Here is an 18141-nt window from a genome sequence, read left to right as displayed (position 1 = left end):
TCCTATACCATTGGTTGATTTTGTTTTACCTTGTGCTTCTAATGATCCTAATCTTGTTCAATATCCTCTTGAACAATCATCACCTTCTCTTATTACCTACCAATGTAGGACCCAAATGAATAGTCCAATGCTCCAAGGTGAATCCTCTTCAAGTTCTTCTCAATCATGACTCAATACCACAACTACTAATAATGATGATTCAACATAGCCCATTGCCCTTCGGAAAGGTACTCGTTGTACCTATGATCCACATCCTATTTATAATTTCTCAGCTATCACAGGTTGTCTCCTTCAAATTGTTCTTTCATATCCTTTGTGTCTTCTATCACTATTCCCGAAAGTGTGAATCAAGTACTTGATCATCCTTGATGGTGACAAGCCGTGATTGTAGAGATGTTGGCCCTTGACAATAATGGCACATAGGACTTAGTACCCCTTCCACCTAAGAAGATGATTGTTGAATGTCGATTTTATGCCATTAAATTTGGCTCCAATGGTGAAGTTGATTGTCTCAAAGCACAATTAGTTGCCAAGGATGCACTTAGATCTATGGTCTTGATTATAGTGATACATTTTCTCCAGTGGCCAATTCATAATTTATAAGTGGGTGCAAACCTGTTGGAATATCAAATGTAATATTTATGTATCTTAGGAGGTGCCTAACTTGTCTAGGAGGTGCCTAACTTATGTCTTTGGGATGTGCCTAACTTAGGTTAGGATGTGCCTAACTATTAGGTTCATAGTTCTATAAATAGGTAGTATATTGTAATAAGAAACAAGGAAGAAATATAGATTTTATGTTTTTCCACATGGTATCAGAGCTAGTTCTTTGACTGGTGGTCTGTGTTGTCTGCCGGCAGCCCCTAAAAATTTCAGTGGGTTTTTAAATCTGTGTCACATCAGTACCAGCTAGCCACCTCTATCCACGGCCGGCCACCGTCACCGCCGTCTCAGTCACCGTCGCCGCCGCCGCCGCCGTCACAGTTTCAACGGGTGAACAGCGGATCTGGACCGTCTCCTTGAGCGACGGCCAACCCTGCCGGAGACAGGACCAGAATCCTCCGAACGCGCCGCCACGAGCGCTAAATAAGTCCGTCGTCGACCACCGTCCGCCGCCGGCCACCGTCGCAGATTCGACCGGTGACCAGCGGATATGGATCGCCTCTTCAAGCGCGACCTAACCCTGGTGGTCGCCGTCTCCGCCTCGTCCGCATGCGCCGTCACGCGCCTCCTCTCTCCGGTAGATCTCGGACGCGTGTTCATCACGCGCCACCTTCCCAGTGTCAGCATCAAACCGTGACGCTTCCGGTCGTCTCGCCGGAGCTTCCTCTCTCTGTTCTGACCCTCCATAACAGTCGGTGTGTTGGTTTTGATTATTCTTTCCTCACCTCTACCTCTCGGAAGAGGTTTTCAGAGTCTGCCTCTGATTCCAAGATTCTGCCTCAGCCTCCTCTTCCACCGGAATGTGGTGCTCCGTCCCGGAACGCGTTCAGCTGCATGCGGCCATGTTGGCCCTGCAGTTTTGCTACGCCGGATTCCACGTCGTCTCTTGAGCTGCCCTTAACATGGGCATTAGCAAACTTGTTTTCCCAGTCTACCGCAACGTTATTGCGTTATTCCTGCTCCTTCCTTTTGCCTACTACTTGGAAAAGAAGGAGAGGCCTGCCATTGCTTTAAACTTCCTCTCACAGTTCTTTCTTCTGGTGCTTGTCGGGATTACTGCGAACCAAGGTTTCTACTTGCTTGGTTTGGACAACACATGATGCTTCTCTTTTTACGTCACAGCAGCAGCTCCCTGAAGGTGTGTACCTCCCATGCTTGCTGGATGTCGATCAGCCCCCTGCTTCTTCTTGCTGTTGGTGGCTGCTCCCTACGTGCTACTGTCATGGTCGTGACCCAGCTCCCTGTGCCTGCTGCTGCCTTGCTGGACCAGTTGTTGTTTTCACCCCAAAGCTGCTAGATGGAAGTTGCTGGACTGGTGGATGTTGTTGTCCACCGTGAAGTGCTGCTGCACCCCTCCGTGCTCTTCCTAATCTCTCCAATCTGCTGGACGTGATTAGCCGTGTGCTTCATAATATGTTTCATTGCTGGACCGGTGACTTCCACTTTGCTGGATGCGTGAACTACTAATCAGTTTCTGTTTTGAAGAACCTGAACCAGGGTACTGTTGTTCTCAATGTTGCTGCTCCATTTGTGACCAAGCCAGCTTCCATCATCTCCTTCTCCATTGAGAAGGGCTCTCTGCCTTCACCAATGTGAAGGGTTTCCTGTCTCTACCAGTCTCTATTCTGAAAAGGCTCTCTGCACCACTTAACAGCTCAAGTACTGAATCTTGTGTTGTTCTTCAACAACTCACTTTGACTAGCTGGGTTGAAATGTTCAAGGTTGGGGGATCTCATTCAACTTCAGACCCCCTTTGGACGCCACTGCGTCACTTCTTTGGGTCTTTTTGATGCCATCATAAGTCCCAATATTTGTGTTTTTGGTTTCTGCCATGTGAAAGGATATTTGCACCGTCAGTCAATGCCTTCTTTGAGATCGACCACTGATTTGACTCGTTCGATGTTATGGGATTTCAGATTTGTCCCTCGTACGGATCGGTTCTCACCCGTTCTTCCACCTCCGTGTGAGGGGAAGTTTCAGTCGCCACAGGGTAGTTTGTCCTTGTAGGTTTGTTGCTGTTTCAGCTGTTGTAGGGTGGTTAAGTCCCTACAAGTTTGTTGCTGTTAGTCATTGCAGACAGTTCAGTTTCTGCAGGTTCGTTGTTATTAGGGCAGTTAAGTCCCTAAAGGTTCATTGTTGTTCAGGGTAGTTAAGACCCTGAAGATTTGTTGCTACTCAAGGCAGTGAAGTTCTTGATGGTTTATTGTTGTTTAGGGTGCTTAAGACCCTACAGGTTTGTGGCTTTTAGCCTTTAAAGGCCTCTCATGTTACCGATGTCTTCGTCTCCACCGTTTGCCGCTGTCCACCACCGTTCGCCGCCAACTACCGTCTCAGACAGACGCAACTGCGTCAGTTCTTCTTGGGCTAGAGATTAGCCCGATCTTCTTGTGATACGCTGCTAAGTATCACCACTGGGGAGTTGTCCAACAAAGAATTTTGGACCTCCAATTGGATCTTTGATGCCTTTGTTTTCATTTGAGTTTAATGATGTACTTTCCATTTGAGTGTGTTTATTCCAAGCTTGGCTCATACAATATGTATGATCCAGCTTGAGGGGGAGTGTTGGAATATCAAATGTAATATTTATGTATCTTAGGAGGTGCCTAACTTGTCTAGGAGGTGCCTAACTTATGTCTTTGGGATGTGCCTAACTTAGGTTAGGATGTGCCTAACTATTAGGTTCATAGTTCTATAAATAGGTAGTATATTGTAATAAGAAACAAGGAAGAAATATAGATTTTATGTTTTTCCACAAAACCTCACCCTACAAGCCGGTTTTGTGGGGTTGAGTTAGGCTTAAAGTCCACTTCTAACATGGTATTAGAGCCATGGTTAGAGCCTATCATAGCGATATTGGTTGTTTGTTGGGCATATTGTTCCACCCGCTATCGGGCCGCTATCGGACCACCCATTAAAAATGTCTAATCCCACGCTCGAGATGTATATACCTCAGTGTGAGAGAGGTGTGTTGGAAGTCCCACATCGAATAGAGATAAGGCCAATTCATAATTTATAAGTGGGTGTAAACCTCACCTTACAAGCCGGTTTTGTGGGGTTGAGTTAGGCTTAAAGTCCACTTCTAACAGCCAAAATAAGTATCGTTCATCTTTTCTTTGTCATGGCAGCTATTCATCTTCAGCCACTTGATATTAAAATTGTTTCTGTTCATGGTCTAGAAGAGGAAGTCTACATGGAGCCACCTCTTGGGTTTGTTGCTCAAGAGAGTCTAGGGTTTGTAAGTTGCATTGCTCTATCGATGGCCTCAAGCAATCACCATGTACTTGGTTTGGAAAATTAGCTACATTGTTCAAACTTTGGGCTGAAAAGTAGTGAAACAAATAATTTAATTTTGTATTGTCATACCTCTTCTAGAAAATGTGTTTACTTAATAGTGTATGTTAGGTTCCTAGATAGAGGAACCCAAGAACACCACTGCAGAACACCCAAACTCACTGAAAAGATCTCGTATTATTAATTATAGGCACCAAGAACCGCAAGAATTCCTCCAAGGGACAATGTTCCCTTCACACAGGATGGCAATGATCCTGTCAACAATTCTCTAAAACATCCAAAACATCCCCTCCTACGAAGACCCCTCCTACTATATAAAGAAAGTCTTACTCAACCTAACAACCTAAGTAACAACTAATTATTCATCTGTTTCCTCCTCTCATACACATTATATCCTATCAGTATGTTGATGATGCAGCCATTATAAGGAATGGTGATGTTAGAATATATCACGAACACTTGTGCAAACATTTTCAAGCAAGGATTTTGGAAGCCTCAAATACTCAAAGTATTGAAGTAGCTTAGTCAAAGGGTGTTGTAAACACTCAACGGAAGTATACTCTATGTTAGAAGTGGACTTTAAGCCTAACTCAACCCCACAAAACCGGTTTGTAAGGTGAGGTCTGCACCCACTTATATACTATGAATTGTCCTTATCTCTAGTTGATGTGGAACTTCCAACACTCTAAATATTCTGAAAGAGACAATATGATTGACTATGGACTAGTGGATAGTCCTATGGACCTAGATAAAAAATTGTTAAGAAGTGGACTTTAAGCCTAACTCAACCCCACAAAACCGGTTTGTAAAGTGAGGTTTGCACCCACTTATATACTCTATATTGGCCTTATCTCTAGTCGATGTGGGACTTCCAACACACCTATCTCACGCCAAGGTATATACATCTTGAGCGTGAGACTAGACATTAATGGGTGGTCCGATACCGGCCCTATAGCGGGTGGAACAATATGCCCAACAAACAACAAATATCGCTAGGATAGGCTCTAACCTGGCTCTGATACCATGTTAAGAAGTGAACTTTAAGCCTAATTCAACCCCACAAACCGGCTTGTAAGCTGAAGTTTGCATCCACTTATATACTCTAAATTGGCCTTATCTCTAGTCGATGTGGGACTTTCAACAAAAACTAATAACAAAACAAGGTTAATCTTTCTTGGATCCCGAAAGATATCAAAAACTGGTTAGGAAACTTATTTATCTTACTATTATTATAATTGACTTGTCATTTGTAGTTGGTCATGTTAGCCAATTCATGTAGGCCCATTGTATTGGTCGCTGGAATGCTATCATCCATATCCAAAGATTCCTCAAATAGGCTCCAAGATATTATGCATCCCCTACTATAGAATATTGTATCTACCTTGGAGGAAATATTATTTCTTGGAAAACTAAGAAACAAAGTATAGTTTCCTATTCAACTCTTGAAGTTGAATATAGGGTAATGGAGTCTATTACATGTGAACTTGTATAGGTGAAACAATTCCTTCAATTTTGAGATTCATCAAATGAAAGTGTGTTGTGATAACCAAGTTGTTCTCCACATTGCTTCCGATCTTGTGTTTCACAAGAGAAATAAACAAGTAGAAATTGATTGTCATTTATTCTAGAAAAGTTGTTGACCAAGGAAAAACATAATGAGTTTATTGAATCTAATGATCAACTTGCAGATGTATCAACAAAATCCTTAAGGGGGGTTCAAATTGAATTTATTTTTTTCAAGTTTGATATATACAATTTGTATACTTTTGTACGAGGACAAGTGTTAGAATAGGTATTAAAAATAGCATTGGTGACCAGGGAGGCGAATCTTAACCATAATTCTAGATACCATCTTAAGAAGTGAAGTCTAACTCAATCTTACAAAAGTGACTTGTACGGTGCAATTTACATGCATTTATATATATTATAAATTCGTCTTATTTCTAGTCGATGTAGAGTCCGCAACAGGTGAGAACTTTATTTTGTGGGACAAGAACTAGAAAATTGTTCCTAAATCTAGTGTTGAAGTTGAGTACTATGCTATGGTAGTAGCTGCATGTGAGATTACATGACCCAAGCAACTTTTCCTTTTGTTAAAATTTGGATATATAGATGATACTTGACTAACACGTGAGGATGAAACTGCCATTCACATTGGATCAAAGACAACTTTTCTAGAGCGAACTAAAAACATAGAAGTTGATTGTCATTTTGTGTGTGAGAAGGTGCTCTCTGGAGAAGTCATCACCAGAACTCCAATGACCCACCTGCAGCATGCTCACTAAATCCCTAAAGAGCTTTTGATTGACAACATTTGTAACATGCTTGACTCATATGGCATATATATGCTACAACTTAAGAAGTGTAAAAGATATGATCTAATCCTAATAATTAGGGAAATATTTACAATTAATTATTAAGGATATTCTCCATTATTGGCCATTGTTAAGTTTCACTATATTATGTTTTAAATGATTATAAATGAAATATTTTCATCTATGAACACAATTCACAACAACAATAATAATTTTGTTTTCAAATTTAAATAAATATATTTTCTAACCATGATATTTTGGAAACTAAAGTATAAATTATTTTTAAACTTACACGTTAGCTATTTAACTTCACGATGCTAATATACATGTATGTATATGTGTATGTGTCAAAATATATTTTAGGAAATTTTAGATATTATTCCCATCTATTTAATTTGTTATATTCTTTGTTATATTCTCTGTGTCTTGCTATTATTACTAGAATAACAATCCCACAATTCCAGGAATTTGTTCCGTACAATAGGTTGTTCATTCAATGAGCTCTGGTATATATATCCAAGGCATGTAAGGAGATAAAAAATAAGAAATATATTCTCTTTCCTAAATTTAAGAGTATGTGTTTCTTTGTGTTAAATTTCTCTTACAGTAATGTTTTATTAGTGTTCATGAATCTTATGATTCACGACTTAAAAAATGGGCCTTCCAATTCATAATTTATATCCCATCTTAACTACCATGATAAAGGCCTATAGATTAATAAACAAATTAATCTGAAGTTAAATACTAAATACAGAAAAAAAGAAGTAAATAATATTGAAATTCATACAATTTGTACAAGCATATAATTCCGTGAAATCCAGGGAGCCATATGCTGCTTTGTATCATAATAAGAAAATATGCTTACAAATGAGTATGAACATGTGTGTTCAGTATTTGATTTATAAATTATCTATGCCCACATTATTACAATACATTTTCTCTTGAATTATTAATTTCTTTAGTCAAATTTATTTAGCTTTTCATATATCATTTTATCAGGAAATGGTAACCAAGGAATATCAAAATATGAAGTACCAACAACCTTATCAGCAGGCTATGAACTACTGCTCTTTGATCTTACAAGATCATACCTGGCCTTGGATAGAACAACTCGACTTGCTTCCTGCTCTTCAAGTTGAAGATGTTGCTAAATTCGTACCATTAATGCTCTCCAGGACATTTTTAGAGTTCTATATAGCAGGTTCTTAGGCCTTTCTCTCTCTTTATTGATGGCAAGAGTTATTTTTTATTTCAACTGGAGTGAAATTTTCTGTACAGGGAACATTGAAAGCCATGAAGCAGAGTCAATGGTCAAGCACGTAGAAAATGTTCTCTTTAATTATTCAAAACCTCTGTGCAAACCTTTATTCTCATCTCAACATTTGGTGAATCGGGTTGTTAAACTTAAAAGTGGCATGAATTACTTCTACCCTTCAGAATGTCTTAATCCTGAAAATGAGAATTCTGCTCTTCTGCACTATATACAGGTAAGTTTAGTAATAGTCTTTTGTTCATGATTTGTATTAAGATATGTCTGGCTACCTAGACCAATATGCATCACTCCATCCTAATATGACTTTTGACTGGAAAAGCATATTGTTAACTTATGCCTATTTTTATTTTGGCTGTGAGTATATTTCAAATGATGCCAACAGACCGAGTAACTTTGATGAACCTGGCTTTTAAAAGCTATACTGTTAGTATATTGCTTTAATTAGTCTCTTTAGTGTAGTCATCAAAATTGACTATCTGAAAATCATCTTGATGGGAATCCTACCTTCTATATCAATTGTTCACGATAATTACATCGTATTGCACTCAATGTCTCTTTTGAGGATCATATATCCCTGGACAACAAATTTTGGTATATCCAATGTGAAATAATCCTTAATTTTGACTAGTTGAAGTGTTTAATTTTGTACTATTTTAATTTTGTCTAAACTGGGTGGAAATTCTGTTACATGAATTTTCACTATGTAGGCCAAAATGTTCAGTTATTTCTGTGTACATATTTAGACATGTATCATTCTCCTACCTTTTTTGCCTTGCCATTTGATCAGATTTTAATTTTTTCATTGAAATTTTGAAGCCATTATTTCTTATTGACCTCCTATTAAATTTGTAGGTTGGTCGTGATGACTTTAAGCTGAATGTTAAACTTCAGCTTTTTGCTCTTGTTGCAAAGCAACCAACCTTTCATCAGCTAAGATCGGTTGAACAGCTGGGGTACATTACTGTGCTCTTGCAGAGGTATGTTGATGGCATCCTGTATGTATTCAGCTTGAAAAACTTACTTGTTTTTGACTTCAATTTTAAACCTGTCTAGGAATGATTGTGGTATACGTGGACTACAGTTTATTATCCAATCCACAGAAAAGGTATTTTCCTACTCGGAACTTGGAAAACATCTAAATTAATATTTAAATTATGACATATTCTTAAGCCCATCATTATACTTTCTTCTCAGTCTCCCGGGAACATTGAGCAAAGGGTCGAGGCATTTCTCAAAATGTTTGAGACCAAGATTTATGAGATGACAATTGATGAGTTCAAGGTTTGATAGCTCTATTAATATTTTAGTTAGTTTGCTGCAAATGCTGTTCCTTAATCATGATTGAAATATTCAATAATAATACTTCTCCATAGATACGCCTGTCCTACACCTTGTGAGCTCTGAATTAAATGCTCTCTGGAAGCATTACAAACATAGATGTCTGGAACGGTAGAGGATATCTACATGTCCACTTGATGGGAATGTACACAAGTAGTGTCTATGCCTAGGGCTTTATGTGCATCATTGATAACAATCATTAAGCAAGGAAAACTACATTTACACATCCATTGTAAAACGACTGGTAATGGCCAAAATTGAGTAAGTAATCATAAATATGCATAAAAATGCTCCAAATCTTTTTCCGTATTACTATTAACTGTAATGTATTTGAAATTGGACATTGAGCCTAACCTGACCTCAACACCAATTTGTAAAATAGGGTTTGCACCACACTTATATACTATAATTTGATCATACTTTTAGTCAATATGGAATCTCTATCACCTTCTCATGCCAAGGATTGAACATCTCGATTGTGAAACTATATATTTGTGGGACTAGGTATAAAATTCTCTATTTCCTTATGTAGTTTAAGAAGGTTCCAAAGTCTATTCTCACGAGTTTTGTTGAGCAACCACCCATAAATATTTATTTCCATACTCAATATATCCTTTATTCGACACAAGGTGGTGTGTTAGAGATTCCTTATTGACTAAAAAATAGGAGCACATTTTAGGATTGACTTTAATACCATTTTAGAAGGTGGATTTTAAGTCTTAATCATATAAAAATGGTTTGGAATTTCATCCATTTATATATTGTAATTTGGTTATATTTCTAGTCAATGTTCTCTAACACTCTCATTGCCGAGGATTAGACATTTCAAGTATGAGATTAGAAATTTGTGAGTGATTTAATAGTGTATGACATGATAGGTCTAATACATCTTACTATCATAGACTTTGATACCATCTTAGAAAGCAGATTTTATGACTAACTCAATCTTACATCCTGTTTATATATTATAATTTGGCTATATTTTTAATCAATATATGATCTGTAACACACCCTTCTGCTGAAGATTAGATAATATTTTTAGGTAGTTTGATAGTGGTCTAATAAAGGTGATATGATAGACTCAACATCTCTTGCAATAAGATAGGCTGTGATAACATTTATTGGGAAATTCGAAGGGAGAAAACAATGGGGGGATCTTCACCAATGGGCTACAAGCCAACCACATAAGAGAACACAATGTACAGGGGACTTGTGAGTACAGCATATGGCCAATCCATATACAGAACAGTGGTGTAACCAAATCGGTGGATGAATCATTACTCTCTTGGAGGAATTCATCAAGTCAATGCGTTAAATTGTGATATTCTAAGAGCCATTATTATACTGAAACTAAACTTGAATTTGTAGGTGAAACAGTATGTATTAAATTTTCAGTGGAATAACAACATTAACTCAACTGGCAGAAGTTTATGCTTGCTAAATATATTGCTTTATCTGTGACTTACTTTCCATGAATACAAGTTCAAATTAGGAAAGTTAGAATCAATATATTTGATTCAGTCGTCATTATCATATATATATATATATATATATATATATATATATATATATATATATATATATATATATATATATATATATATATATATATATATATATATATATATATATATATATATATATATATATATATATCAATTTGGCTATGCAATATAGCAGCTATTGGACTTGTAGTGTTACTTGAAAACCAATATTGAGCATTTACTGCACAGTTCGAGCTTAACAAATCATTATAACCTGTGTTGGTAATTTTGTTCTGCATACCTCATTCATGTGACTTCTGTAATGCATATATGCAGAGTAATGTAAATGCTTTGATAGATGTGAAGCTAGAGAAACACAAAAATTTGAGGGAAGAATCATCATTTTTCTGGCGGGAGATTAACGATGGTACTTTGAGGTTTGATAGGAGAGACCATGAGGTATATACTTCTTTCTGTTGTATGAATTTACGAATTAAAGTTGGATGAATTGACTTGAAAATTGAAATTAGTGAAGAAACTCCAATATTAACTAATGAAGGGTATAGCGCTACACTTGAATTGTGTAAGTGACACTATTGTATGGATTTGGACCAGGTTGAAGCATTAAGGCAGCTCACTCTTCAAGAATTGATAGATTTCTTCAATGAATATGTGAAAGTTGGTGCAGCTCGAAAGAAAACATTAAGTGTACGAGTTCATGGGAACCGGCATTCATCTGAGTACAAAGCCGAAGTCTCAGACCCACACTTGGCTAGAATAGATAATATATTTACATTTAGAAGATCACAGTCTCTTTATGGTTCATTTAAAGGACTTTCTGGGCAGATGAAATTATAGACTGGATCCTCCAGGTTTAAAACTTCCTCACCTTAAAGGAATACTTGATCGAAAGAACACTCTCATAAGCTTGGATTCAAATTTCATTGGAACCTACAGCCTCCATTATTGCTTTCGATGTGCCTCATTATTATTACTTACAACGTGCCTCATTTGTTACCTCCCAAAATTATGTACGAAATTTTGTTATTCAACTATAGATCGGAGTGGAACTGTTCCAGAAATAATGTAGTTGATACAAAGAGAATTTGGAGCAAAAAGACTGATGACTATTATTCATTCATTTGTCTCGAGAAGTGATTTAATACTTATGTAGTAAAGGTGGCTTGTGTAACAAGCTGGACATTAGCTATAACTTTCGAATAACCAAGTGATATCTAATTTCAAAGGAAAAAGTTAATTTGACACGGATTAAAAAAAATCATTTGACACTACTTTTAATAATTTAATAATATAATTAAAAATATATATAATTGTAATCAAAATATTATTATCTAATCGTGGCAAATTTTGTTGTGTCAAATTACCACTGCTCATTTACAAAATTTGTAGTCTTCGTAGGATTCAAAAGAGGACTGATATTATTTTCCTTTCTATTATTTCCCCACCTCACCTATCTGTCTTCCACGATCATCTCTCTATTTTCTTCCACACTCTCATCTCTTCCCTCTCCCACTCTTGCTCATCCCCCAATGAATGTTATTCTTTCGTTTTCCTAGTAAAAGCTCAAATTAGTTTTAAAAAAACAAGTGTGTTAGCCGAGGGTCATTGAAAAATCATGTTTGCATATAGGTTCTTCGGTATTAGATTTAAGAAAAAGTACGTGTCTGCATATCAAATACTTTAATGATTTTAAGGATTAATATAAGTTTTTATTCTTTCTTTTCTCTTTCTCTTCTCTTTCCCTTTCCCTTTCATTTCCCTTATTCTCCTTTTCCTTCCCTTCAGTTACCCTTCCAATCTTCTCTTTCCTATTTTTCTTCTTAACAATAGCGATAATCCATATTCAGATCCGTTGATGAACAACAATCCTTCTCAAGTTATATTTCATTGTGGTCTACCCTAATATTAATGAAATTGGTCATTCGGAATTTGCGTGATGATTTCTTTCAGATACGTTTGTAGAAGTATTGTTTTGTATCCACTCACAGTAGTGGTTTTTTTATTTAGATTTGCTCAGGTAAAACAGTCACCATCGGAAAATAAATAAGAAAAAACTATTTTTGACAACTATTGTTTTCTTAAATAACTGCTAATTTTTTTTAATCATAATATAGTATATTCAAATGATAATAACTATAAATAAATTTTGAAATAAAATTAGAATATACGTGGTAGTATAATAGCTATATAAAATCACAAAGGTATAAAAAAACATACCAACTCAAATAAAAAATAAATATGAGATTGTGTCTATAGGTTTTCATATATTTTTTATTGATTTTTTTTTCTTGAAATGTTTTGTTATGGATTTTTTGGTTTTGATTTGATTTTAATTTCTATAATATTTATTTTCATCGCTTTGTATCTATTTTTTTAATTTCTCTAATTCCCTTCTTCAATTAGTTAAGTGGGTTGATTTCTACATTTAAGAACCTGTTCTTTGGGGTTCTCTTCTATAAGAATGACACATTGTTTCGTTTCAGTGATAAAGATTTGTCAAGATCGATTATTGCACATAAGAATCGGTGCTGAGAGATTGACCTTAGGTGGACGAACTTACAAAGTACTGTGTCGGTAATAGTGTTAACTTAATTTAACGTACCATTCAAAGATGTTCTGAGAATCTAAATTCAAATTAATTTGTAGGGATTTATGGATTAAATTGAACTACGAAATATTAAAGAAAGATTAAAAATAAAAAAAATGTTAAAAAATACCTCTAAATAAATAAATAAGAAATATTAAAAAAATCATTACCATATACCTTTATTACGAAGCAGATATAAAAATTAATATGCCTTTAATGTGATAACTTTTCCCACTTCATTTAGGTAGGTTATTAGGTGGGTTTTTGGATCCTCAAATATCCAGCAATTTGAATAATAAATTTAATGTTAAAATAAAACATGTTAAAAGTTTAAAATAGTAAATTTATGAATAATAATTTTATGAATTTTTTTATTATGAATTTTTAGAGCTATGCATCTTGAATTTTTTTTATGAATAATAATTTAATATGAATTTAAATAAAAATTTCGAAATTTATGACTCTTTCTCAAACTAATCGCTGAAGTATTCAAAGGAAAGGTCAGAAATGCAAATACTTACAAGCAACGGCTTTACAAATGCTGAACAGTTTGTTAATTCTCTTGTCCCATACAATTTTCCGTTGTTAACAAATGGAATATTCAGCCACAGCATGTTTTTTATGCAACATTTCAGTGTTACTGATCGCGCAATCTTAACCGCATCTGCTGCAGCATTCGAACAAGGAGTTTCCCTTTTCTTGTCTCTCCAATGGAAACGCGTTTGATGTGATTGATGAAAGACCAGTACTCACCATTTTGTGGCTCACATTTTCTGCACAATTCAGGACAACCTTCTATGGTCAAATCATCAAGGGCAGTGAGGCTATGCATTTCACTAGGGAGACACAACAGTTTATGACAGTTAACAATATGGAGCCTCTTAAGACTACTCATTGTTTTGAGCCACTCAGGAAACATCTCAAGACTGTGACAATTCAAGATTAATAATGTCCGCAAAGTGTCAACTGATCCTTCAACCCATTGAGGCAACGTGTGCATCTTCGGACAATGCTCAAGATGCAGGAATTTCATCCTCAATCTGTGGATTGAACTTTCGTAGTTCAAATTTAGCATCTCACACCTTGATACAATCAGAACCTCCAGTTTAGGAAGAACATGAAGAGGTAAAAGCTGTAGGCTCCCACATGATTGAATCACCAAAACTTCAAGGAAAGCGAGTTGTTCCCTTCTCAACAAAAGCTTCAAATTGCCACAGTATTCAAAACTCAGAGTATGAAGATTTCTCAAGCTTGCAAATTCATTCTCAGGCAGAATAGATTGTTTTGTGGTTATATACAATTTCCGAAGGCTGATTAACATTCCTAATCTTTCAGGCAATGTTTCAAGCTCCATGCATCCTCTGAGAGACAAAATTTGCAAATTATGGAGTTTGCATAGAGAATGAGGAAGTCTTTTTATTTTGCATTTATCTAAAAAGAGAGTTCGTAGATGCTTCAATTTAGCAATTGAATTAGGCAATGTGTCAAAAGAGGAATCACTTAAATCTAAAAACCGTAAGTGTTTGTATCTTGTTGTCCAAGTATGCAGAAGAGTTTTACTTTCTATGCCAGTTCCTTTTAAGGGAAATAAAATAGTTCTCACTCTGTTGGATTTGGGGAACAAAACGTGGTTAAGTGAATCATTTTCAACAACTGATAAATGCCTTATTTGCTCAGGAATATAACGAGTAAAGGAGTTTACCATTAGAAGCTCCTCTTTCGCAACAAACAGAGCAAGATCGTGTACCAAATCATGTACTTTGAAATAGTAATAGTACCCAAAGTCCTCAAAATCCTCAAGAAACGATCTTGCATGTAACTCATCAATATATTGCCTTGCAACATTCTCAAGCTTTCGATTTCCTCCAAAAGATTGAAGTAATCCAAGAGACTCCCAAAGAATAAGAATCTCAGCACTACAAAAGCCATAATCTTTAGGGTAAAGAGAAAAGAACGCAAAAATGTGCCTTAAACAAGAAGGCATTTGGTCATAGCTCAACTTAAGAGCGGGTAAAATGTCATCTTTGTTTTGTTTTATGTTCCATATTTCATGGTCTCTTACAAATTCCCACCTCTCTAAATCAAAAATTAGGAACAGAGAACTTCCTAATGTTCGCACTGCCAGTGGAACCCCTCTACATTTTTTAACAATTTCTTTTCCAATCTCTACTAGATTTGAATATTTTTTTTCTTCGCCTTCCTTAAATGCCCATTTGTTAAACAGAGCATAACAATTCTCCATGGAAAGACCTTCCAAAACATACGAGGGAACAGTGCCCATCATTGAAGCAATTGAGTTACTTCGTGTTGTCACCAAGATTTTGCTTCCAACTCCACCCACTTTAATTAAATCTTTCAACTCTGTCCATTTTGCACGATTATCATTCCAAATATCGTCCAAGACTAGAAAATACTTCTGACCAGAAAGCTTCAGTTTAAGAACAGTTTGTAGCTGCTCAATATCAAAGTTTTTAATGTTTTCTTGGTGAGCAATAGCAGTAGTTGTAGCCGAAGCTGAAACAGAAGCAGAGTTGATGATATTAATCAGTATCTGCCTTATGTCAAAGTCATCAGAGATACACACCCACATCTTCAATTGGAAAAGATAATCCATTCTGTTATCATTGAACACCAACTTTGCAAGTGTGGTCTTCCCCATCCCTCCAATACCCACTATGGGAATAACACAAACACTTTGATCTCCATAACCATCACCATGAGGGTGAGGTTGCATCAAAAGCTTGATAATTTCTTCCCTATCACTCTCCCTTCCAATCACCCCCGAAGCATCAACATGGGAATAAGTCATTTCTCTCCTTTGCACAAGTCTTCTGTCAACCTCAATCCTCTCAAGACCAAACTTGTTCCCATCTGCTGCTATCTTATCCAATCTACGCCTAATGTTTTTTATTTGCCGAGCCATCTGAAAACGGAAAACAAGAGAATTGGATGGAGAAAAGAAGTGTCCTACCTTCATCCTTGTGCTGCCTGAAGCTTTGAGAAATTGCTTTCTGACGTTTTGGCAGTCAAGTCCATCCAACACATCTTGAGCATCCAAGCATACAGTCTGAATCTGTCTGATCCATTCACGCAACCCATGCCTATGCTCCTTCTTTTGCTCTGCATCCAAAAGCACACCTTTCACAATTGACAAAGTATCTTTGATCCCTTTGACATCATCGTACACTTCATAGACACGAGAAGCTTCTTCACAAACAAAAGAAGCAAGCTTCCTTACCAGTGATTCAGCAATATCAAAGACAAAATATTCAGCCATGTTGACGAAAGAGCAGAAACAGAGTTAAGATGCAAGTTTGTGGTTTGGGGAATGGTTTGGTCCCTATTCATACATGCTTGTTTTCCATACGTCAAGTCTATACTGTTTTGAATGGAAACAAGCAAGTATGTTTGATATATGTGACGGACAAAAATAAACAAGCAAATTTTGTGGTACACGTGTTATGAGAAATTTTGTGTTAAATTTGAAGTCAGAGTCATAAAAGACTTTAATATACCTCATCACTCTGCTTACTCCTCAACCCATTTCTCATGTTGTATGTATTATTTGATGGCGATGGATCCATTGATGACATGAAGATTAATTCAAATAACTTCCGTTATTGATTGTGGTTCAATTCTGGCTGAATTCATAACAACTGTTGTAAATCCAGTTTTATGAGAAAAAAGATTTCATGTGATTTAATATTCTGGCAAAATTATAACATAGAAAAATTGGACTTAAGGAGCAAGTAATTTGTTATTCAAGATTAAAGAATTATTAATTAGTAAGATTTTTTATTTTGTGTGTGTGTGTGTTATTTAATACTGAAAATGTGTTAGATTCAAGATATACTTAATTTGATTATTTTTAAAGAAATTATTCATCTTAAGTATAAGGTATTATTTTGTATTAGCACATAGTATGCATGTAGACATATAGAGTGAGCGGTGACAGTTTGTTTGAATTTTCTTCTTTTGTGTACAAACTTTGCATCTCTATTAAACCATACGCTGCGTTTTATTGTGTTTTATATTTACTAATTTATTATTCAATTAATTTATTGTAAATTTATAAAAATAGTTTTAGTTTTGCGGAAAAAAATTTCCAAAATTATTTTCGTCTTATGATATAAACTCTTGATTCAATGTTTTATTTTCTATTTTCTAATATTTAATAACTTACGAAATGAGAAATAGAAAGTGTTAAATAGTGCATTACTACTCCTCTCTATCAAAACTTAAATGCAGTTTGGGTTCAATTTAGTTAGGAAAAAAGAAAACTCTTATTTAATACATGAGTGACTAAAGAGAATGACAATTACATCTTCTATAACTTCAATTAAAAGATTACACATAAATATTATAATATAATATCAATTTGATTATTAAAGAATATAATTAATTCATAAATTGTTATAATTAGTATTTTAACCTCAGTGGACTTTATTCAATGTTCTTCTATTTTCTTTTTAATTTTTTTTTCATTTTATTTAAAAGGATTAGTTCCTTTTATTTAACTCGGGTTAAAAGGTAATACAATATCAGTTTCTACTTTTTTTTCTATTGTATTTTTCTTTCTCCTTCCACTGTCTTTTACCATCCACCACTTTCCATCATTCTTTTCCTCTTTCTCATTCTTTTCTCCTCCACTATTTTCCTTTTTCTTCCTTTTGTCACCTTTTTTTTCTTTTTCACTCTCATAGAGTTTATTTGTAACATTTTAATTTTCATAATGTTCAACTAATGTAAATATATCACATTTTTAATAAAACAAAATAGTTAATTAGGAGAAAAACATATAAATTACTATTATAATTATCCAAAATAATATATAATAACAATATATATATATATATATTCCTACACTATAAGGAGATATACTACACTGAACAAAAAACGTAATATAAACTTTACAAAACAAAATAAAAGCGATGAAACGTCCTAGTTTAAGCTTTAGCTCTGCCACCAACTAGTTCCTGCTCACCAGAGACATGTCCTAAGCTCACACTATTAAGGTGATCATTGCAAAAGACAAAACAAAAACACACTTGAACAGACAAAGACAGAAGGGTATAAGCTAAAGTACCAAAGGAACATTCATACATTTTAAAATATTAATATCACATTCCTAATATAAATCAAACAATATAGAAATAATCATATCAACTT

General features: G+C 35.3%; 2 protein-coding genes across 4 annotated transcripts in view; one reads left to right on the top strand and one right to left on the bottom strand.

The window, feature by feature from the left end:
- The window catches only part of LOC108328969 (insulin-degrading enzyme-like 1, peroxisomal), a 35708-nt gene extending 24203 nt beyond the window's left edge, over positions 1 to 11505 (top strand). For both annotated transcript variants that reach the window (XM_017562904.1, XM_017562905.2), the window contains 7 exons: positions 7269 to 7470; positions 7548 to 7756; positions 8395 to 8519; positions 8596 to 8647; positions 8737 to 8823; positions 10701 to 10823; positions 10980 to 11505. In XM_017562904.1, the coding sequence (XP_017418393.1) occupies positions 7269 to 7470; positions 7548 to 7756; positions 8395 to 8519; positions 8596 to 8647; positions 8737 to 8823; positions 10701 to 10823; positions 10980 to 11222 (1041 nt within the window). In that variant the 3' untranslated portion in view covers positions 11223 to 11505. The remainder of the gene's footprint in view (positions 1 to 7268; positions 7471 to 7547; positions 7757 to 8394; positions 8520 to 8595; positions 8648 to 8736; positions 8824 to 10700; positions 10824 to 10979) is intronic.
- Positions 11506 to 13480: 1975 nt separating this feature from the next.
- LOC108327552 (disease resistance protein RGA2) lies at positions 13481 to 16452 on the bottom strand. 2 transcript variants are annotated; one of them, XM_052872261.1, is made up of 2 exons: positions 16211 to 16452; positions 13481 to 16092 (listed from the first exon to the last, which is right to left on the bottom strand). In XM_052872261.1, exon 2 carries the CDS (start codon positions 15947 to 15949, stop codon positions 13610 to 13612), a length of 2340 nt encoding a protein of 779 aa, XP_052728221.1. In that variant the 5' UTR covers positions 15950 to 16092; positions 16211 to 16452; the 3' UTR covers positions 13481 to 13609. The 2 variants fall into 2 exon arrangements, with proteins under 2 accessions (XP_052728221.1, XP_017416732.1); XM_017561243.2 differs by having other exon boundaries at positions 13481 to 16452.
- Positions 16453 to 18141: the final 1689 nt, after the last annotated feature.

Source organism: Vigna angularis, chromosome 2 (assembly GCF_016808095.1).
Source record: "Vigna angularis cultivar LongXiaoDou No.4 chromosome 2, ASM1680809v1, whole genome shotgun sequence".
Lineage (NCBI taxonomy): Eukaryota > Viridiplantae > Streptophyta > Magnoliopsida > Fabales > Fabaceae > Vigna > Vigna angularis.
This window is presented reverse-complemented; position numbering and strand designations above follow the sequence as displayed.

Coding starts and splice junctions, on each gene's coding strand:
- LOC108327552 (XM_017561243.2), bottom strand. CDS start 16,249: ATGGCTGAATATTTTGTCTTTGATATTGCTGAATCACTGGTAAGGAAG.